The sequence below is a fragment of the Thalassophryne amazonica genome, chromosome 7 (genome assembly GCF_902500255.1).
Source record: "Thalassophryne amazonica chromosome 7, fThaAma1.1, whole genome shotgun sequence".
NCBI classification, from domain to species: domain Eukaryota; kingdom Metazoa; phylum Chordata; class Actinopteri; order Batrachoidiformes; family Batrachoididae; genus Thalassophryne; species Thalassophryne amazonica.
The window spans coordinates 65234520-65259147 of NC_047109.1; the positions used below are offsets into that span (position 1 = coordinate 65234520).

At 42.4% G+C, this 24628-nt stretch overlaps 1 protein-coding gene across 12 annotated transcripts in view; it reads left to right on the forward strand.

Moving 5' to 3' along the window:
• cspg5a (chondroitin sulfate proteoglycan 5a) overlaps positions 1-24628 on the forward strand; it is a 145825-nt gene that overhangs the window by 63943 nt on the left and 57254 nt on the right. For all 12 annotated transcript variants that reach the window (XR_004561786.1, XR_004561788.1, XM_034174353.1 and 9 more), the window contains exon 2: positions 8708-9701. Coding sequence is in view for 10 of the 12 variants with exons in the window: in XM_034174353.1 (XP_034030244.1) it covers positions 8708-9701 (994 nt within the window). In the remaining 2 variants the exon portion in view is untranslated. The remainder of the gene's footprint in view (positions 1-8707; positions 9702-24628) is intronic.

Here is a 24628-nt window from a genome sequence, read left to right on the forward strand (position 1 = left end):
ATGCAAATCCAATCCAGATCCTCTGTGATGACCCAGAGTGAACAGGAACAGCCGAAAGAAGAACAATTGGATACTGTGCAAATAATCAAATGCACACAGCCTAGGTCAGGAGTAGTCAACTAATTCCAGAAAGGGCTGAGAGGGTGCAGGTTCTCTTTGCAGCCACTCACTCAGTATATTCAGTATTACCTATTAACATTTGACATTTAGATTTTTCTGTTACAATTTCTGTGCTTCAGAAGGAAGATCAAGATTGTAACTAAGGTAATCTCTGCTCTGTTAATTCATCTTATGTGTTAGATAGCATGGTGGTGCAAGCTGTTTGTGTGTCTGACTCCCGAAAGATGGTCCATGGGTCGAGGCCACCCGTGCCCCATTCTCTATCTTATGCTGCATTTACACATAGGTAGGATGCGTTACGAATGTCATATTTGCATCATTCTTGGCACATTCCTGACATTCTTAACGTGACTTAACACATCTGAATAGGTTTCTTAATAGTGCGTGTTGGTAGGTGATATTTATGATTTTCGTGGAGCATGTTTTTGGCTGTCAAAGAATCTTGCATGAATGTCACACACCACCCTAATTTTGCCTAATTTCATGGAGGTCGCAACAGAGCGTTTTGATCCGTCTTGATTAATGGTGATCCTTAATAGAATGTGACAGCGTTCTTCTCTGACATGCGCACAATTAAACCCTGCTGCACCACAACCAGTTTCATTGCTGCAGTATGGTAAAGGAGGACAGTGACGCCATGCCGGCTAAAAGTCTCCTTCCAATGCTCCTCAGCACGCTCCTGCAGGTGTTCCACCTGCTGCATGTGCCTGATATTTGGGAAAACAAGCGAGATGAGAGCCGCGTGGAGAAAATATAGTATGTTTTAGACAAGGGCTTCCTAGATATGTTGCTGAAAGGCACATGCCTTACATGTTTTCATGTCTCCCTGCTCTAATCATACCTGATTATTTAATTCTGTTGCTTCCTAATTGCTCATTGGCTGAGCACCCCTGTCAGTTAATTAGCCTTGGGTCAATCAGAGAGAGTAAGCATACAGGGCATGTGCCCTCCAGGAGAAAGATATGGGCATCCCTGTTTTAGATGATTTTACCATACTTGCATTTGTCACATTCTTGTGTGAACCATCTGCGTTTGTTGTCTGTGTTGTCAGTCATTCAGATTGTGGTATTGAAGCAGGTTGAGTCAGGTCAACTGGACTTGTTTAGTTCCTTCGTCATCTCAAAAGCTTGATCAGATTTACGATATAATCATGGGATTCAAATATTTATCCTCTGTTGGCAGTGGTGGGCACAGTTCCGATAATCCAATAACCGATAATTATCGAAGATAATGTTTTCATTATCGGATTATCTTTTCAGATAACTTTAAAAACCATTATCGGACTAGTTATCTTCCGATAAATTTTTGTCTGATAATTTTTAGACTGTTAACGTGGTAAACAAAGCTGAACAGCTACAAACTCTTATAAAATTTAAAATCAGTTGAGCACCTACCTGTTAAATGTTTTGTAGCAGATGTGTAGTTCTATCCTCTGCAAACAAAGGAGAGCTGCTTCTGGAAGAAACCACTCTATCCTCTGCAAGCAAAGGATAACTGATCTCACACACACACACACACACACACTCACACACATTTTTAACTTATGGTTCAAATTTTAACCAAACTAATTTTGGACAAGTTATTTAAATTAACGTCATGTTTTTGAAGTTTTATAAAGTCAAAATATCAGATATATGTTTTAGTTATAAAGTAATGCGTTAATTCTTAAGGTTTTAGTGTGGACATGCTGTGTCCAGGTGCATTATGGGTATCTCAGTACGTTCACGACATGAGAAATGCATTTGAGACACTCTGATCAGGCTCCACGGACAACAGTGTTAAACTCTAGTGCCTAAAACTCTCGTGAATATATTCTCTGGGTTTATAGACGTTATTGTTTTTGCGTTTATTAAATTCCACGCAACTTAAACGTAGCAGAGTAGCAGACACAGATTATCTGGAATTTTGTTTTGGCAAGTTTTCAAGGTCTTTACTGCCATCTACTGGCCAGTAGTGTTCATGGCAGTATTCACCCCGTAGACACATTTTACCCAGAATGCCATCTGTCTGTGTTTGTTACAAAACTTCAGAATTAGTGCATCATTCAACATTAAAAGATATATGTTATATCTTAACTTTGCACAAATGACAGAATTGACATTAATGGAGTTATTCTATCAGTATTCATTTTATTTACACCAAACCATAAGTCAGCACTGCTTTATTTTTCAAGACCTCTGCCTGACAGCAGCGTTGTGCTTGAGTAGAGAGTTGAGCTTTGTGGCTCCTCTCAGCTTGCTTCTGTGCTGGAAGCCTTGTAGTAAACTGGAGCTTCCAGCAGGGGGCAGCATGCTCAAAGACAGAAGTGCTGACTCATTGATTGGGTCTGTTGTTGCCTTTGATGCTTCCAGAAGTGATCATGGTGTTAAACTCAAAATCAGCTTAGTAGTTGCAAGTATACCAGAGACAATACTGAAATTTATCGGTTATCTGTAACTTCCGATACATTTGTGGGTGGTTTATCGTTTTAACTTCATCAAAGATAACTTTTCAGTTATCTGATTATCTGTTATCAAAGTTAATTTTTTGGTTATCTGTGCCCACCACTGTCTGCCACAGTGATGCAAAGAATGGTCTGAAGACTCGTTGGTCGCCGGAGGCCACTTGAGATCAGGTGGCAACTGGCAGTAGCAACTCCATAGTCTGTGGTGCCCTCAGACTTTCTGGTAGGGCATTCCAGAGCACTGGAGCAGCCACTATGTAGGCTCCATCTCCCATTGTGTGAGGTTTGGTCCTGGGGGGCAGAGATGGTGAGTATTTGTGGAGCAGAGGTGTTTTGTTGTGGATTGTGCTGTGATATTGTGAAGCATTTGCATGGATCCACTGGTGGGTAAGTAGTTTGAGTTTGTATTTAATGCGCAGGTGAATTAGGAACCAGTAAAGTGTTCTGAGGGTTGGCGTGATGTGCTCATATTTCCGCATCCTCACCAGGATCCTGACTGCGCTGTTTGGATAAGTTGGAGCTTTTGAAGGCTCCGACCCAGGATCCCCACAAGGAGTCAATCAATCAATCAATTTTATTTATATAGCGCCAAATCACAACAAACAGTTGCCCCAAGGCACTTTATATTGTAAGGCAAGGCCATACAATAATTACGTAAAAACCCCAACGGTCAAAACGACCCCCTGTGAGCAAGCACTTGGCGACAGTGGGAAGGAAAAACTCCCTTTTAACAGGAAGAAACCTCCAGCAGAACCAGGCTCAGGGAGGGGCAGTCTTCTGCTGGGACTGGTTGGGGCTGAGGGAGAGAACCAGGAAAAAGACATGCTGTGGAGGGGAGCAGAGATCAATCACTAATGATTAAATGCAGAGTTGTGCATACAGAGCAAAAGGAGAAAGAAACACTCAGTGCATCATGGGAACCCCCCAGCAGTCTAAGTCTATAGCAGCATAACTAAGGGATGGCTCAGGGTCACCTGATCCAGCCCTAACTATAAGCTTTAGCAAAAAGGAAAGTTTTAAGCCTAATCTTAAAAGTAGAGAGGGTGTCTGTCTCCCTGATCTGAATTGGGAGCTGGTTCCACAGGAGAGGAGCCTGAAAGCTGAAGGCTCTGCCTCCCATTCTACTCTTACAAACCCTAGGAACTACAAGTAAGCCTGCAGTCTGAGAGCAAAGCGCTCTATTGGGGTGATATGGTACTATGAGGTCCCTAAGATAAGATGGGACCTGATTATTCAAAACCTTATAAGTAAGAAGAAGAATTTTAAATTCTATTCTAGAATTAACAGGAAGCCAATGAAGAGAGGCCAATATGGGCGAGATATGCTCTCTCCTTCTAGTCCCTGTTAGTACTCTTGCTGCAGCATTTTGAATTAACTGAAGGCTTTTCAGGGAACTTTTAGGACAACCTGATAATAATGAATTACAATAGTCCAGCCTAGAGGAAATAAATGCATGAATTAGTTTTTCAGCATCACTCTGAGACAAGACCTTTCTAATTTTAGAGATATTGCGCAAATGCAAAAAAGCAGTCCCACATATTTGTTTAATATGCGCATTGAATGACATATCCTGATCCAAAATGACTCCAAGATTTCTCACAGTATTACTAGAGGTCAGGGTAATGCCATCCAGAGTAAGGATCTGGTTAGACACCATGTTTCTAAGATTTGCGGGGCCAAGTACAATAACTTCAGTTTTATCTGAGTTTAAAAGCAGGAAATTAGAGGTCATCCATGTCTTTATGTCTGTAAGACAATCCTGCAGTTTAGCTAATTGGTGTGTGTCCTCTGGCTTCATGGATAGATAAAGCTGGGTATCATCTGCGTAACAATGAAAATTTAAGCAATGCCGTCTAATAATACTGCCTAAGGGAAGCATGTATAAAGTGAATAAAATTGGTCCTAGCACAGAACCTTGTGGAACTCCATAATTAACCTTAGTCTGTGAAGAAGGTTCCCCATTTACATGAACAAATTGTAATCTATTAGATAAATATGATTCAAACCACCGCAGCGCAGTGCCTTTAATACCTATGGCATGCTCTAATCTCTGTAATAAAATTTTATGGTCAACAGTATCAAAAGCAGCACTGAGGTCTAACAGAAAAAGCACAGAGATGAGTCCACTGTCTGAGGCCATAAGAAGATCATTTGTAACCTTCACTAATGCTGTTTCTGTACTATGATGAATTCTAAAACCTGACTGAAACTCTTCAAATAGACCATTCCTCTGCAGATGATCAGTTAGCTGTTTTACAACTACCCTTTCAAGAATTTTTGAGAGAAAAGGAAGGTTGGAGATTGGCCTATAATTAGCTAAGATAGCTGGGTCAAGTGATGGCTTTTTAAGTAATGGTTTAATTACTGCCACCTTAAAAGCCTGTGGTACATAGCCAACTAATAAAGATAGATTGATTATATTTAAGATCGAAGCATTAAATAATGGTAGGGCTTCCTTGAGCAGCCTGGTAGGAATGGGGTCTAATAGACATGTTGATGGTTTGGATGAAGTAACTAATGAACAGAACAATCGGAGAGAAAGAGTCTAACCAAATACCGGTATCACTGAAAGCAGCCAAGGATAACGATACGTCTTTGGGATGGTTATGAGTATTTTTTTCTCTAATAGTTAAAATTTTAAGATGTCCTAGCTTTACGGAGGGCTTTTTTATAGAGCAACAGACTCTTTTTCCAGGCTAAGTGAAGATCTTCTAAATTAGTGAGACGCCATTTCCTCTCCAACTTACGGGTTATCTGCTTTAAGCTGCGAGTTTGTGAGTTATACCACAGAGTCAGGCACTTCTGATTTAAAGCTCTCTTTTTCAGAGGAGCTACAGCATCCAAAGTTGTCTTCAATGAGGATGTAAAACTATTGACGAGATACTCTATTATCTCACTTACAGAGTTTACGTAGCTACTCTGCACTGTGTTGGTATATGGCATTAGAGAACATAAAGAAGGAATCATATCCCTAAACTAGTACAGTGCTTTCTGAAAGACTTCTAGGGTAATGAAACTTATTCCCCACTGCTGGGTAGTCCATCAGAGTAAATGTAAATGTTATTAAGAAATGATCAGACAGAAGGGAGTTTTCAGGGAATACTGTTAAGTCTTCAATTTCCATACCATAAGTCAGAACAAGATCTAAGATATGATTAAAGTGGTGGGTGGACTCATTTACATTTTGAGCAAAGCCAGTTGAGTCTAATACTAGATTAAATGCAGTGTTGAGGCTGTCATTCTCAGCATCTGTGTGGATGTTAAAATCGCCCACTATAATTATCTTATCTGAGCTAAGCACTAAGTCAGACAAAAGGTCTGAAAATTTGCAGAGAAACTCACAGTAACGACCAGGTGGACGATAGATAATAACAAATAAAACTGGTTTTGGGACTTCCAATTTGGATGGACAAGACTAAGAGTCAAGCTTTCAAATGAATTAAAGCTCTGTCTGGGTTTTTGATTAATTAATAAGCTGGAATGGAAGATTGCTGCTAATCCTCCTCCTCGGCCCGTGCTACGAGCATTCTGGCAGTTAGTGTTGACTCATTTAAACTAACATATTCATCCTGCTGTAACCAGGTTTCTGTAAGGCAGAATAAATCAATATGTTGATCAATTATTATATCATTTAATAACAGTGACTTAGAAGAGAGAGACCTAATGTTTAATAGACCACATTTAACTGTTTTAGTCTGTGGTGCAGTTCAATCAATTTCAATTTTTTTTTTTATATAGCGCCAAATCACAACAAACAGTTGCCCCAAGGCGCTTTATATTGTAAGGCAAGGCCATACAATAATTATGTAAAACCCCAACGGTCAAACGACCCCCTGTGAGCAAGCACTTGGCTACAGTGGGAAGGAAAACTCCCTTTTAACAGGAAGAAACCTCCAGCAGAACCAGGCTCAGGGAGGGGCAGTCTTCTGCTGGGACTGGTTGGGCTGAGGGATGAGAACCAGGAAAAAGACATGCTGTGGAGGGGAGCAGAGATCGATCACTAATGATTAAATGCAGAGTGGTGCATACAGAGCAAAAAGAGAAAGACAACAGTGCATCATGGGAACCCCCCAGCAGTCTACGTCTATAGCAGCATAACTAAGGGATGGTTCAGGGTCACCTGATCCAGCCCTAACTATAAGCTTTAGCAAAAAGGAAAGTTTTAAGCCTAATCTTAAAAGTAGAGAGGGTGTCTGTCTCCCTGATCTGAATTGGGAGCTAATTGAAGGTGCTATATTATTTTTTCTTTTTGAATTTTTATCCTTAAATAGATTTTTGCTGGTTATTGGTAGTCTGGGAGCAGGCACCGTCTCTACGGGGATGGGGTAATGAGGGGATGGCAGGGGGAGAGAAGCTGCAGAGAGGTGTGCAAGACTACAACTCTGCTTCCTGGTCCCAACCCTGGATAGTCACGGTTTGGAGGATTTAAGAAAATTGGCCAGATTTCTAGAAATGAGAGCTGCTCCATCCAAAGTGGGATGGATGCCGTCTCTCCTAACAAGACCAGGTTTTCCCCAGAAGCTTTGCCAATTATCTATGAAGCCCACCTCATTTTTTGGACACCACTCAGACAGCCAGCAATTCAAGGAGAACATGCGGCTAAACATGTCCCTCCTGGTCCGATTGGGGAGGGGCCCAGAGAAAACTACAGAGTCCGACATTGTTTTTGCAAAGTTACACACCGATTCAATGTTAATTTTAGTGACCTCCAATGGTCACTAAAAGGAGTGATTACAATAGTCCAGCCTAGAGGAGACAAAGGCATGGACCAGCCTTTCAGCATCAGAGAGAAAGGGAGGGAGTGGGGTTTGGCTATCTCCCTGAGATGGAGGAATGTAATTTTACGTGTGTATCAAATGGCAGGTGGGGGTCAAACTTGACCACCAGATTTGTGACAGAGGAGGAAAGGGTGATGGTTCGGCCAGAAAAAGGAATACAGTAAATGGGGGAGGAATAGAGTTGGTTTGCGGGGTGGGGGGGGTTACCGAATAAAAGAGCTTCGGTCTTTGCTGAATTCAGCTGGAGTAAGGATGAGGAGTGTTGGAGAACCCAGGTCAGCAGCCACCATGCGGTCATTGGTGACTCTGACCAGGGCTCAGTACTATGGGAGGGTCGAAAACCAGATTGAAATTTTTCAAACAGATTGTGTTTTTTGAGGTGATCCTGAAGCTCTGGTGGTGAGGTGATCCTTTGGGTGAGGTCCTCAACCTCTCTCACTGTGGTGGGGAAGTACCGAGAGAGACAGCCTACTGGTTTCATATGAGCAAGTCAAGGGGTGGGGGGCTGGAGAGAGACAACGAGGAGCGGACGGAGCGGTGTCTACCTTGTTTGTGAAATAAGCAATGAAACTACTGCACTGCTCCTTACTGGGATTAATACAGGTGTGGTTTGGGGTCTGAGCAGATGATAACTTCCACCAACTAAGTTGGGGCGGGGGGTACGTTTTCGCCCTTGTTTGTGAACAGCCTCTAACCCACTAAGTTTGATCCACATATGATCCGTATTGCGTATTTTGGGGACATGTGAGTTTAACATTGAAAACCCTTTGGATCTATATTTTGTATTATATTTTAGTTTATGAAAAGCCACGTCTAACAGGACTTTGACCTTGAAAATTTTTTCCAAGGTAAAAATTTGTGGAATTGAAAACTAGTGTTGCGGAGGTTTGTGCTCTATGAGCGTGGTGCTCTTAAGTTGTTTAGAGTTGCCGGGGCTATTACTGATTTTGTTACAGTGATTAATCATTAACAATACATGGTAGACACATACTTACACCGTAGGTGTCCCCTTGAGGAGCACATGATTAATTATAAGGTTGTTTGTTTGCATATGAATGAGAATTAAGTCTTTCGTTTCTCCCATTAAGTAGGTTATGTATTCACCTACAGCTGTAAGTTTGTACAACTGAAACAGCAGTCAACCAAATATCAAAAAACACTGGGAAAATGTGAGGAATGGAGCAAATTATAAGGAATGATGGCAGTTTGGGACAGATCTGCATAATAAGACACAGCTGGTAAAATATTTTGTCAGAGAAAGTTCTCTGGGCTTTGGTGATGGTTTGTAATAGGAGCTCTCTCTGAGCTTATTTTATATGTAAAATGTTTTAATCAATATATTTATTCTTTTTTTGTACTTTTACAGGAAATGTTATGATGAATGCCACTGAGCCAGAGGGCACAGGCAATGCCACCTCCTTGCTTAATGAGGAAGCTGGACCTGTTAAGGTCAATGAAGTCATTACCATGGTAACCGGAGTGAGCCGCTCAGCCAGTCCCGACACAGTCAACACTGTTACCCCAAGAGCGGGCAGAATCCCCCGCGCTGGCGAGGAGGAGGAGCAGAGCAGCGGCATGTTCAGTGAATCGGTGGTGCCCACAGTGGAGGACGTGGGTGTGGTGGCCCCGCCCCAGCTCAGCCCTGATTCTGCTGAGACGGAGCACTTGCTGCCTAGTAACCCACGCAGACAGGAAAGCAATGAAGGTGAAGAGGAGGAAGATGAGGAGGAGCATTTGCCTCACACTGAACCACCTTGGCTTCACGCTAAGGACACGGCTGTCGTTGACCTAGACCATGTTCCCACCACCACCCCACCCTCAGCTTCCACCAAGCCCTCTTACCCCGACATCCTCCATGTAGACTTCTTTGACCCCTCCTCTCATGGGCGAAGCCTGGACCTTGCCCCCCCGTCTCCTTCATCACTGGCACATGAGCTGCAGGGTGGCGACCCGACCTCCTGGGCGATGCCTGACAGCTATGACTACCTCACGCCATATGAGGACAGCGTGTCCCCCACTGCCGATGAGTACACCTACAGTATCACCACCGATGCGTACGAGAGCGATGAAGACCTTAGGATATCTGCTGGGTCTCCATCTCGCCCCAGGCCCCCTGTCCCAGGATCTAGCTCTTTCAAACCAGAAGCATCATTTCCTGGGAGGGGAGCCTCAGCACCAAGTGGCCCCGTAGCAGCTCCACCAGCAGCCTCACCGGTGGATGGGTCACATGGAAAAGGCGGGTGCCGTGTGGGCTACCAGATGCAGAATGGAAGCTGTCGCTCACGTTGTGACATGTTGCCCAACTACTGCTTCAACGGAGGACAGTGTTACGTGCTGGAGGACATGGGCGTCTTCTGCAGGTACGACGTCAGCACAAACACAAGTGCAATCACTTCTCTTCCAGCAATCTGTGCCATCTTAGTGTTCACTTTGGTCATAAAAACAATTTGGAACTATGCTGATTTACTTATTTCTACAGTCTACTGTCCACCATCTCAGACACATTCATGATTTCAAGACAGAGAATCCTGCTGTGTGGAAAGGATGATTGCAACAGTATTGTTTTCTTACTTTGCAACATTTTAAGCATCAGTCCTTGAACACTATTCTGTGCTTTTACTGTAATAGCTAGTATTCAGCCATCAGAAACAAAGTGGAAGAATGACTTTGCTCAGTACATGATTTAACATGGTTGCCATGGTGATGAATGTAGGTGGAGGTCAGCAGTCAGACGGATTAGAGATTGATTTATGAAAATATGGTGTAAATCTCAGCTCAGAATCAGTCCTTTGCCAGGGCATGTAAAAATCAAGGTTAGAAATCACAAAGCATCTGTGGAGCCAAACATCACAACAGCTCCATATGAGTTTAAAACAACAACAACGACAAAAACAAGACAGCAGCACAGCAGCTGAGGATTACAGCGGCTGTGGAGGGGGAAGGGTGGAGATGTTTGTCGGTTAGCCGCCCTGATTTCTGGTATTACAGTGAAGGTGTTCATACTGGAAGAGATATGAAGGAAGTAATATGGAAGCTGCAGAAAGAATCAGATCTTCACCGTCTACTTTTCAATAAATATATCACTTCATCCTTTTTGACCATTATTCTTTTCTTCAAACCTTTTTTTTTCCTGTTTGCACTCCTAAAATTTTCACTGAATGCTCTTCAAAGGGAATTATTGAGCACGTGGTTGTAGTGTCGAAACATGAACAATGCACTTACTGATCTTGACTTTGTGGACGATGCTGTGATCTTTGCTGGATCAATGGATACTCTGATTGCAGCACTTGAGAAGCTGAGTGAGTAATTGGAATGTCTGGGTTTGCAAATGTCCTGAATCAAGATTAAGATCCAGGCTTTTAATGGCTTCTTGGACTCGGCTATCAGATGTGTATCTGTATGTGGCCAAATTGTTGAACTTGTAGGCTCATTCTCTTACATCTGCAGCGACTTTCATGCCTCTGGATCCTTGGCCTTTGAGGTCAGGACTCAGGAGACACCTGGGAAGAGCTTATAGACTCATGCACTAATGGAATGACTTTGTGTGAAATGAATGGTTACTTAGGGACACTCATATGATGGTGATCCAGCATGCAGGTGCCTCAGTGTTGAGGGCCCCAGCAGCTGAAGAAGACCAAGGGGACCTCCATGTTTCACCTGGTTGGGGTATATAGATGGCTACTTTTGAGAGGTGTGGCTGGACTGTTATCGATCTCTATGGTTGCCATCCAGAACTCAGGGCGGTTCTGTGGTGTGGTGGATGTGACGATGTGTCGCACAAGTGCATGGTCCCACACCCGACCTGATACTTACAGACTGGTGGTCAAAGGGAAGACACACAATTCTCCAGTGGTTGTATTTCTTTTGATAATGTTGTTTGATTGTTTAGAAAAGAAGTGCTCACATTTTATGAGTGCAGCAGAGCACCAGTGTGATTTGAGACATGGAGCAGTGATTGCACAGGACCACTTTCAAAAATGTCTGCTAATTGTGCAATATGTTCCAGATATTTTTTGGCAGATTTTGAATTTCAGTCAGTATGCAGTTGCAGGGTTGAGCCTCCCGAGAGGGAGTCAAACAAGGGTTAGAGAGGAATGAGGCATTTGACTGCTGGGCAGCAGTGCATTATGGTTCAGTGTAGCAATGACAGTATCTGTGTGTGTGTGTGTGTGTGTGTGTGTGTGTGTGTGTGTGTGTGTGTGTGTGTGTGTGTGTGTGTGTGTGTGTGTGTGTGTGTGTGTGTGTGTGTGTGTGTGTGTGTGTGTGTGTGTGTGTGTGTGTGTGTGTGTGTGTGTAAAATCATACATCTGTCTGACTTAGTGAGTACATATAAATCTTCTTGTGCACAGTTTTTAAATGTATATTGTGTGTGTAGCTGATGTGAGGCAGCTTCATCCATCAGGCCGATTCAGTTACAACAGGATGAATGTTCAGACCTTAAACTCTCCACTCGATAAAGCTACAGCCTTTCAAGTGCTGTTTACTGACCTGAGACCAGCCTGTCATATGTCTCTCTGGGAATTGTTGTACCTTTAGGGCCGGGATGTTTCCAAAGAGCTCATTATCATTTTTTCATTTGTGATTATTGAAGTGACCATAGAAATGGGATGACAAAACCCAACTTCTGCAAAACTCAGGGCAGCCTTCATTCGTAAAAGAAAAAGTTAAATTGCATCTACCGGGTTGAATCCATAATATTGCTTCCATTAGCAGGCAGAAGGCATGATAGGCCATGGGCCAGCATAGTCCTGCACATACCCCCAATCCTCCTCCCCCCCTCCACACAACCCTATAAATTTGTTATCATTACAAAGCCAAGGATGTCTAGATTACAAAAATAACTGGTAACAGTAAAAATACTGAGACTTACTATAACATATTACAACACTGGATGACTACCCTGTCATTAACCACCCTGTTACGGAATACAAAGCTGTTAAAGAATGCCTGCGAGTAGCAGAAGAGGCCACACGTGAAGTGCGTCAAGAATATGTCATTACAACCTACGACATGGAGGTTTATGGAGGTTTATATGAAGGCATACCCTCTGATCTGAACAAGAAAGCTGTGCATGTCATTCAAAATGTAGTAGATTTTATATAAAAACAATCTTCATTTGGTGTCTTATATGTCCTATTTGCTTAAAAGATGACGATTTGGCTAACGCTTCATGTTGTGCGGAAAAAATATTAGACTTTACATTTTCTTAAAAATGCTTATAGGTATTTTTTACTGTTAAAAGTTCTTTTCATAATCATCCTAAGCTTTCTAATGATTGCTTTACAATGATGCTTTATATTCACCCATTCACTCAGCACACACAGACACACACACACACACACACACACACACACACACACACACACACACACACACACACACACACACACACACACACACACACACACACACACACACACACACCAATGTCAGGGTGCTGCCATGCAATATGTTCACTACACACCAGGAGGAACTTGAGGATTAAGGACCTTGCACAAGGGCCTTTAGTGATTGTCTGGTCTGGCAGGGGTTCTCTGGTCTCAAGCTCAATGCTTAACCACTAGAGTAGACCATCACCTACCCAATGTTTGTGAATATACGTCCATGTCTGCATTTCAGGCCTGAAAAAACTTGGGATGCCAAAGCATTTACCACTTTGTAATGTTACCATTCCTTCTCACAGCAGTTAAAATATGTTTTTGCATTGAGGACACCAAGCAATGAAGCATTTCAAGTACTATTTTTTCTCATTCTTCTTGCAAACAAATCTTAAGGTGTGCAACAATATGGGATCATCATTGATCTATTTTTTGTTTCAATATTCTCTGCATGTTCTCTCTTGGAGACAGGTCCGAACTGCAAGCGCACAGTGTCCATTTTTTTCCAAAAAGATTTGGAATACTGATTTGTCTGACTACAGTACACATTTCCACTGAGTGATGGTCCCCTCTGAGCCCAGAGAAGTAAATGTTGCCTCTACACAGATTTAACGTACATTTACCTGCCACTTTATTAGGTACACCTTTTCAGTTGGCTCCCAAAAAGACGATCCTTTGTTCAAGGCTGACCATGTCCCATTTTATCTGTACAGTTGGAGTTGAGTTAAAAAAGGCAAATCAACATGTGGATCCCACATTAGAACTGTTGTGGTGATGTCCAAGCAAATTGGAAGATATCACATTATCCTACTCAGTATTCTACTGGCTGTTCTAGCAGTGTACCTTGGGTTCTGGTTTGAGTCATCTCTCTCTCTCATTTCACACTTGTATATCACACTCGATAATTTCCTGGCAAAAATCAAAACTCGGCTTTACCAGAAAACCTTCCTTCACTTACTCAGCTAAACACATTCTTGTAAAAATGACCATTCCTCCTGTGTTTGATTATGATGACACACTTTATAAAATGGCATCAAAGGGGGAACACTCTCCAAATTTGAAACACCACATCAGTCAGCAATTCGTTTTGCCACAGGCGTACGCTTTACCAATCCCCACTGTGATCCCTATAAACGGGTGACTTGGCCGGCCCTTCATATCAGGCGGCTACAACATTGGCTGCAACTAATCTATAAAACAGTTCTGGGGGAGACACCTCTTTACCTCTCAGACCTTCTACACATTTCCAAGACAAGTTAGCATTTAAGAGCCAACAGTTTCATTCTACTCACCATTCCAAAAACTTGTACTGTTGTTTCGGCCATCTTTCCCTGCAAATGAGTGTAACTCACTACAAAAGACATTAAAACTTCATTTTCTGTTCCAATTAGTGGGTGAGGGGGAGTGGTGGGGTGTACCCCTGACAGCCCGCCAGACCATGGCAGGGCCACATATACACACGCAATCACATTCACACTCACACCTAGAGTCAATTCAATGATTCCAGTTCACTTGAAAGGAACCCCGACTATAACATCAAATTTGTCAAAAAATTGAAACACTGACGTCTGCTATTATAATATATAGTTAGAAGTGCATAAACAAGTCTTGAATGATATAAAATAGCGTTTATTTATCACGTATTTAAATACAACGCGGCCGCCATGTTTTTGCCTGCACAATGCATTCTGGGGGTGATGACGTGGAAAGGTTTTTGAAATCTTTCATGCAAGCGAAAACAGTGTTAAAGCTAGTTCTTCTACCAAGATAAAATGCCACATTGCGCGGCTTTTGGATGCAGTTTTCAGTCTAAGGGCAACAAAGAAAGCGAGGTAAGCCTTCATTGCTTTCCAAAAGAAAGAAAGTTAAGGAAAAAGTGGGAGGATGCTTGTGGAAGAGTGCAGTTGCCGAAAGACCCGCGGCTGTGCTCACGTCACTTCAACGCGGATGCATTTGAGGCTTTTCATCAACTTCAACTAATGAGGGAGCTTGTTGGTGTTTCTGGATACAAACGACGTCTTAAACCAGATGCAGTGCCCATCATATTTCCCCACAAGAAGAAAAATCATCCACGAGTAACTAGTGAAAATAGGACTAAAACACGCGAAAGAGCAGCAGACGCTCTCTTTCTCTGTCAGCATCGGCAAGCAGCCCCCACACAGACACCACCTACAATGGCCAACTCTTGCTTGATCAGAGCGCTGATCTTCATTTCTGACAGTATTTTCAAAGTTCTCTTCCTCACACTGCAGATCACGCTCTGGTTCGAACTGAAAAGGGTGAACAGAGGAGCTCATCGTTGTTAATCGCCACTAGTTGTAATGTAAACACGGGAAGCTCTGCCCCCGTTTGACGTCACTACCCAGAATGCATTGCGTTACAAACAACAATGGCAACCTATGTAGAAATAACGTTTCTTAAAATATCATAAAACTTGACATTATTTTTGCAAATTTTGTCCCATAGCCATAGTTATGTTACTAATATCACAACAAGTCATATAGAATAAACATGTATTTATAGTCGGGGTTCCTTTTAACCTGTGTGTCTTTGGAAGTGGGAGGAAGCTGGAGCACCTGGAGGGAACCATCATGTTCAAACAAAAATTGCAACAAGTCGCAGTTGACTGTTTAACTAACTGTTAGCCATCTTGCTTTCTGTTCTATTCTTTAAAAATATTCACTCAATCACCTTTTATGTCTAGCAGTTTAATCTTGATCTATGAGTTGAGTTTATATGTGTTAACATTCATCATTCTATAATGGTTTGTCACACTGGAAGAATGTTATATTAGGGAGGGGTGTTATTTCAAAAAATTTGGAAATCTATAAATGTTTGCATGAAATATGGAAATATACACGGAATGAACCATAGCAGGATAATTTTTGGGTCATTTGGTTCCAAAAACCCATATGGACGGAGCGTTTGAAAATTTCAAGTAACGCGTGTGTCGTATATGTGCTGTTGATGTAGAAAACCACTCTGTTGCTTATAATTAGTTTATTGTGGCCATGTCATTCTTTACATGTGATGATTATACTCAACTCATGTTCCTGAAATAAAAACTACATAGATTTTGTTTGTTACAGTTGATCGTAACATATGTACTGAAATTAGGTTTTTTGTCAATTACTCTTAAAAAAAACACCAGATAGGCTTATTGTTACTATAGACGTTTAATATAAACTTGGGGTCAAGCAACATTTGGAGCCAAATTTCAAGTCTCTAGGTGCAGCGGTTGTCAAGATATGACATTTTCGGCGATATTTTTGGCGATTTTTGAAACCGATATCTTCGCTGGCACCGTCCATATGGGTTTTTGAAACCAAATGACCCAAAATTCATCCTGCTATGGTTTATTCCGCGTATATTTCCATATTCCATGCAAACATTTATAGATTTCCAAATTTTTTGAAATAACACCCATCCCTAGTTATATATTGTATGGTGTTGTGCCAGATGTGTCATTTTATGTGGTCTGTGGGTTTATGCTTTTGCTAAAACCTCTTTGCCAAGTCATCACTGAAAAAGATAACTAGTCCTCAATTGATTTTACCTGGTTAAATAAAGGGCAAATAAAAAATACAATAAAATCTGTTCTGCAGAAAGCACAGATAGAGAAATCTCACTAATAATGAAGCAACTTGATGTTCACTTTGAAAACACTGTATTGATTTTAGGGAGACTTGAACAGCCAGCAAAACTATCTGCGGCATATCCGGTGCTGGCTCTGCCGTCGCACCGACCGATGTGATCACACAGCATTATGGTCATAAATCACTTCCTCTGGAGCAGCAGAGCTGACGACCATATTCGGAGAAACAGCCGAGGACACGTAGGGAGGATAGGAACGAGGGTGTCTGTGAGTGAAAAGAATGAAGGAAGAGAGAGAGAGATGCTGTTTATATTCATGATGTGTGAAGGCAGAAGGAAATGAAACAAGGGAGGCCTGAAATAAAAGAGAACAATAACAACTAACATAAAGGAATTTGAAAAAAACAGGGAGAGGTGGGGGGGGGGGGGGGGGGGGGTGGAGGAGAAACTGAGTGAAAGAATGAGTCAGAATGTTAAAAAGCTTGCCAGTATGGAAACGAATGGCGTAAGCCAGTTTACGTGTGTGTGAGTATGGGTGCGCGCACGTGCACGTGTGTGCATCTTGATGTAATTAAGAGAAGCTTTGAGCACTTTGTGTTCATTTCAGATTTCAGAATCACAACATGGAAACACATTGAAACAGACGGGATCACAACTATTTAAGAGAACAAAATCAGAGTCCAGGGTCACGGAGTCAGGCCAAAGGTCAAACACAAGGAGATTTACAAGTACTGAGGAGGTTGGGGACAAAAGGCACAAAAATATGCACTCAGGCTTGTTTTTGCCAAATGTCATCTGGCATGATGTGTTCGGGCTCACAGAAATGCTCGGCTCTGTTTTTGGCAGTGGTGTTTTTGTTGCAGAATACGTTGACGTTTAGCTTCACTGCACGTGCACCTTTAAAGACTCATAAACTAAAACACACATATGGAAAAAAGTCAACAGATTTTTATTGATCTCCATGTGCACGGGGCTAATACTCCCAAGTGGAACAACATGGAATCTTTTAGTACTCTGTTTCCATATTTGCCAGTGAGTCACTTTTTATAAACGTTGAAAGTAGAGATGGAGAAGAGAGTTATTACCTCAGTCAGGAAGGATCATTTCCAGTTGTCGCAATTTGTTTGTTAGTTCATGACACACAGTTCCTCAAAAACCTATGCAGTGATTACAGATCATCTTGTTTTGAAGTAGAAGAAACCTCACATGACGTCGACCAAAATACAGAATCCTAGTAAACCAGATTACTTTACAGACCCACTGGTTCTTTTGTTGGATTCCGCTACTGGGCCTGATATTGCAGATTTTTCTGTAACTGTTTGCATGCTTGGACATTTGTTGGAAGCACTGTTTCATAGTAACATAGTAGTCCCTAGCTTCAAAGTCTGAGCTTTCATGATTCAATGCCAAGTTCTTGCCATGTGAGTCCAAATTCCACATCAAATGATGATAAAAGAATGGCAAAAAAATAAAAAATACAATAATTAAATAAAAACCCACAACTGCATGCTATGATAGGGATAAGCAAAGAATAATTTTCACCCACCTGAACAAAATATTGGCCAGGGATACAGTCAAGATTACTGTATCCAGTATACTTGTATCCCCAAGGCCTTTTGACCCAAGATATCCAAACTTGACACATAGTCCCTGTGGGGGGAATGATCAGCGTACCAACAGTTACCTGATTTGCATATTCATTTGGTCACAGGGGCCACTGAGTACAAAACATGATGTTGACTTAAAGAGATTATATTCCTTTAGCCTGGCACAATCTAAAACTGACTCCAAGGCACCAGTTACATACCAGAGGATCTTATGAGTTAGTATATGAGGTCATCCAGTGTAGGATTTTAATCAAAGCAGTTTACAGTATCTCAATTCACATGCTCTTCCCATGTTCGTTTGGGTTTCCTCCAGGTGCTTCAGCTTCCTCCCACATCCAAAGACATGCAATTTATGTGAATTTGAAACTTTAAATTGACCGAAGGTATGCATAGGGGTGTGAATGTGTTTGTCTGGCTATATGTGGCCCTGTGATAGATTGGCATCCTGTCCAGGGTGTACCCCGCCTCCTGCCCTATGACTGCTAGGATAGGCTCGAGGAATCACAGGGTTTCACTTTTTCCACGTTTTATGTTACAGCCTTATTCCAAAATAGAGTAAATTAATATATTTCCCTCAGAATTCTACTCACAACACCCCATAATGACTTGAAAAAAGTTTTTTTAATTTTCGCAAATTTATTAAAAATAAAAACCTAAGAAATCACATGTACATAAGTATTCACATCCTTTGCTTAATATTTTGTTGATGCATCTTTGGCAGCAATTACAGCCTCAGGTCTTCTTGAATCTGATGCCACTTGCTTGGTGCACCTGTTTTTGGGCAGTTTTGTCCATTCCTCTTTGCAGCACCTCTCAAGCTCCCTCAGCTTGGATGGAGAGCATGGGTGACAGCCATTTTCAGATCTCTCCAGAGATGTTTAATTGGTTTTAGGTCTAAGCTTTGGCTGGACCACTCAAGGACATTCACAGAGTTGTCCTGAAGTCACTCCTTTGATATCTTGGCTGTGTGCTTACAGTCATTGTCCTGCTGAAAGATGAACCGTCACCCCAGTCTGAGGTCAGGAGTGCTCTGGAACAGATTTTCATCCAGGATGTATCTGTACATTACAGTATTTATCTTTCCCTCAATCCTGACTAGTCTTCCACTTCCTCCCGCTGAAGAACATCTCCACAGCATGATGCTGCCACCACCATGCTTCACTGAAGGGATGGTACCTGGTTTCCTCCAAACATGATGCATGGCATTTACATCAAAGTTCAGTCTTTCTCTCATCAGAATTTTGTTTCTCGTGGTCTGAGAGTCCTTCAGGTGCCTTTTGGCAAACTCCAGGCAGGCTGTCATGTGCCTTTTACTTAGGAGTGGTTTCCATCTGGACTCTCTACCATACAGGCCTGATTGGTGGATTGCTGCAGAGATGGTTGTCTTTCTGGAAGGTTCTCCTCTCTCCACAGAGGAATGCTGGAGCTGTGACAGAGTGAGCATCGGGTTGTTGGTCACATCCCTATCTAAGGCCCTTCACCCTCAATCACTCACTTTAGATGGGTAGCTAGATCTAGAAAGAGTCTTGTGGATCTGAACTTCTTTTATTTCCAATGATGGAGGCCACTGTGCTCATTGGGACCTTCAAAGCAGCAGAAATATTTCTGTACCCGTCCCCAGATTTGTGCCTTGAGACAATCCTGTCTTGGTGGTCGACAGACAATTTCTTTGACTTCATGCTTGGTTTGTGCTCTGACATGCACTGTCAACTGTGAGACCTTATATGTAGACAGTTGTGTATCTTTCCAAATCACGTCCAATCACCTGAATTTACCTCAGGTGGAAGCCTCCGCTCCTCTTTCCATGACAAAAACTCCTGTAACAGTGGAATGTGCCGTTCATTTCCAAACTGGACGCTGTGTTTTATCCGGGATGTCATCTGGCTAGCACAGGAATTGTGAAAAGACGTGGAAATCAGCACTTTTTCGGCACATTGAGACAGACGTGCGGAGGAATTCCGCGCGTCGCGGCGGTGCCGCATGGCGCAAAGCAACGCCGTGATGAAGCCTCACAGGACATGTTCTGGCAGGTCCAGGCACATCCACAATTTCTCGGATAATCACTCGATGGAAAAACCACCGACAGCTGTCTGAACGCCATCTCAAAGCCGTCCTGTGAGACCAAAACGGAGGTGGTTTTGTCTCGTTCCAGCAGCAAATCCATCGTGACACGCGAAGCCTCCGCTCGGCTTTCCATGACAAAATCTCTTGTTAAAATTGAAATCTGCTGGAAAAAGGTTGATGTCCAGCTCTTGTGATAACCAGAGAAATGGCACACGATGGTCACGGATCCATACAGCCATCAGTTTAGAAATGAAATGGTCGCTCAGCCTGTCGATGGCGGCTTCGGAGCGCGGCGCACCACCAGTCACTCTGGGCCGTCCTTAAAGCGACAGTAACACTCCGTAATCTCTTTGAAGCCCATAACATTTTCACCAAAAACCATCTGAATTTCTCGAATGGTGTCCACTTTGATGTCCCTCACAGTTTCTGAAAAAATTTTGATCAAGCAAAGCGGCAGTCTCTGAGCCATTCCTAAACAATGAAAAAAACGATGAGGGGGTGGACCACTCCTCACTCAAAGCCTGCTCACAGGCGAATGACGCAACCGACAGGCGTGAAAAAACTCACGCATGCGCACGAAGGTTCAAGCTTGGCTGACGCAATCACATGTGATTCAAATCCATATGGTTTTTGAAAAAAATAATAAGGTCGGATACTTTTTTAATAGACCTCGTATATATATATATATATATATATATATATATATATATATATATATATATAGTAAAGTAACTCCCTTCGGCTGCTCCCTTGTTTGCACTCGGGGTCGCCACAGCAAATCCAAGGTGGATCTGCATGTTGAATTGGCACAGGTTTTACGCCAGATGCCCTTCCTGATGCAACTCCACATCACATGGAGAAATATGGCAGGGGTGGGATTTGAACCGGGAACCTTCTGCACTGACACCAAGCACACTAACCACTTGGCCACCCCCCCTGCTTATTCAGAATTATTATTATCAGTTTTAAAAGGTTGCTCTTTCCACACGACTGAATTAACTAGATTTTATTTTTAGGCGGGGCATATAGCATCCAGGTTGCCCGTCCGTCCGTCAGTTCGTGTGCCCGTCTGTTTGTCCATCTGTCCGGTTGCAATTCGTTCGCCGCAGCGTAGCTCGGCACCTATTGCTCACAAAAACTTCATATTTGGTGGGTACATGCCTTGGAGGAGTGCTTCGCATGGGTTCGAAGGTCAGTGACCTTGACCTGCTTTTCAAGGTCACCAATGGTCACAACTGTCAAATCCTTCACCACAACGTAGCTCGGCACCTATTGCTTGCAGAAACTTCGTATTTGGTGGGTACATGCTTTGGAGGAGTACTTCACATGGGTTCGAAGGCCAGTGAAATTGACCTGCTTTTCAAGGTCACCAATGGTCACAACTGTCAAATCCTTCGCCACAACGTAGCTCGGCACCTATTGCTCACAGAAACTTCATATTTGGTGGGTACATGCCTTGGAGGAGTACTTCGCATGGGTTCGAAGGCCAGTAACCTTGACCTCTGTTTCAAGGTCGCCAGTGGTTGCATTTGTTTTGAAGGCTGGAGACCATGACCGACTTTTTATGGTCACTGTTTGTCACATCCTCTAAATAAATATTATGCCAAACTCCAATTTTTTCATTGTATATTCCACTTTACATCAAACACATAAGGCTTCAACCAAATACCCACCCCATACAAGTACATATTACTGCACTTTGTATGGAAAATAATACTGCGCATGGGGCATTTCGTGATGTCTCTAGTTAAAACCTATTTCATCTTTGTATGTTATTGTATTTTATTGTTTTAACTTTGGACATGTTCTTGCACAGCCGATCTGCTCTGTCAGCCTGATCCCGTCAGATTTCGAAAGCTAAGCAGTGTGGGGCCTGGTTAGTACTTGGATGGGAGACCTCTTTGGAACACCAGCGGCTGTGTGTTTCTCCAGGTTACATTGGAGTTGTGTCAGGAAGGGCATCCGGCGTAAAACTTGTGCCAGATGCCAATGTGGATCTGGCTGTATCCGCTGTGGTGACCCCGAACAAAAAATGGGAGCAGCTGAATGGACAACAACTTTGGACATGTTCTTGAATACCAAGGACTCAAACTAATGACAATTTGGACTTGAAAGCTACAAGTACTTGGACTAGGAAGGAGGGGACTTCACGAATATTCAGACATTTTGCAAATACTTTTATTGCATAATTTTATATTTAGTGCATGTAAATACAACCGGTACATAAATTCTGTAAAATCATCTTACAATTTTTCATGGTCACAGTATCGTTTGGTCATGCAGAAAGCTTGCGACAACCACCTTTTGGTCTGGCTCTGGGAGACACATACACATTTGGTATTTTAGTAGGAAGCTGATTTATGGGGATTTATGTTTCACAGTCCACTGTGCATGTAGCTGAGGTGATAAAGTTTGCACCCTAACCTACAGATGTTAGTGCTTGCAGGCTATTTGCAGTGCATGAATTCAAACAGCTGTTTTAGAAGTACCATAAGTCTGAAATTAAATTGTGCATTTTGTGTGTGTGTGCTGACAATGCTGCAAATACAGAGTTCATTGTTAGACAATAAATTCCTTCACACAATTTACAGAACTTAAAACTTAGAACATCTTTGTGCCAAAAGGAAAAAAAAAACACTGAAACAAATTAAAATTAAAGTAAGGTTTAGTAGACATGCAGAAGTTTAAGTCATCCAGTCCACAATAGATCAATGTGAAATGAATTCAGATTGTAGAAAATGTTCCTTATTCAAACCACACGCCTTTTTGTTATTAAGAGAAATAAATTAAAAACACATTGAACTTTTATTCTCCATCTTCATTATTACCTCCACCAACGAAGTTGGACAGACGTTATGTTTTCGCCCCTGTTTGTTTGTCGTGTTTGTGAACAGCCTGGAACCCCCAATTTTTCATATATTGTTAGGAACTTTTTTTTTTTTTACAGAGGATTCATATCCTGATAGGCAAGAACTGATTCAATTTTCAAGGTCATAGGACAAAGGTCAAAGTCAGAAAAAAGGGAAAATCCCTATCCTTTGACATTGAAGGACTTTTCACAAATTCACTCACTCACTCATCACTCATCTTCAGCTGCTTATCTGGGATCGCATCACTGGGGCAACAACTCTAGCGGGTGATCCCAGACTTCCCTTTCCTGGGCCAGATTGACCACCTCTGACTGGGGGATCTGGAGGTGTTCCCAGGCCAGTGTAGAGATATAATCTCTCCACCTAGTCCTGGGTCTTCCCCGGGGTCTCCTCCCAGATGGACGTGCCCACCAGGCATCCTTGCCAGATGCCCGAACCACCTCAGGTGGCTCCTTTTAACGTGAAGGAGCAGTGGCTCTTCTCCGAGCTCCTCGCAGACGACCGAGCTTCTCACCCTATCTCTAAGGGAGACACCAGTCACCCTCCTAAGGAAGCTCCTAATGCGCTGATTCTCTGACCAATGTCATGCTCCATTGTCCCCTCAGTCGTGCACAAGACCCCGGGGTACTTGAACTCCTTCACTTCATAACTCTGTCAAAAAGACTGAATTTCTTTTATATTTGAGAGCGTTATGTAGGATGTTGTCTTTTATCGAGTGACAAAGTTTGATCCTGATCTGATCCAGATTAAAGTTTTTGTGGCCATTTAAAAAAAACAATTTCATGTGTATTTTGCATTCTATCTTAATCAAACATGCCTCAATCACTCTCATATTTGACAAGCCGGGCGGGTGCCAGGCACCCAAAGAGGGTGGACCCTCTATGCAGACTCCCAGACCATGCTTAGGTGTAATAGAAGTCGTCATCTTTAATTCAGGCTCAAGTTTGGTACACAGGTTGTCAGTCAGCGGAGCAAAGGTACAAACAGGGCTACGCAAATACACAGTCATAATCAAGCAGGGGTTTGTGGCACGAGCAAACACAGTATTCAGGGATGAGGCAGAAAGCATAGTCAAAAACACAGAGCAGATTTCAAAAACACGGCAAGGCAAAACAGGACAGGAAACAAGAGCTAGGATGTGTACGAACGACGACAAACTGGTGGGGAAGTGGTGGCTGGGAGGTGGTTAAATAGGACAGGAGTTAACAAGGTGCACGTGAGGAACAATCTAGAAAAGGGGGCGTGGCTAGTGAACATAGATTAAACACTGTGCAAGATGGGGAGGAATAGCATGCATAAAGTGAAGTGACGTAGGATACAAAGATGTGTGAGCAAGTGCCAAGAGTGAGAGTGAAAGAAAACACAGAGAGGACAGAAACAAAGTGAAAGACAAAGACATGAGACAGGTGCAGAGATGTGAAGTGAGAACATAATCGGATAGGTGTGAGGGAAACAGGGAACGATGAACTGAGCAAATATAGAATATAACTATGAGAACTAGAAGGAGGCATGAACATGAGAGCAAAAGAAACTACATGAGAACTGATCGGGAAACATGGAGCATGAATACTAAAGCAAAGCTAAACTGGTGACAGTAATAAAATAAACAAGTGATAACCTAATGAAAACTACATGAGAAAATAGAGATAAATACTAAAACTAAATTAAACAGAAACTGACTTAAGAAAACAAGATGGTAAAACAAACCATAAGAACCATAATAACAACCAAAGTAAATAGTAACAAAAAAACAAAACAAAATGACAACATAAAA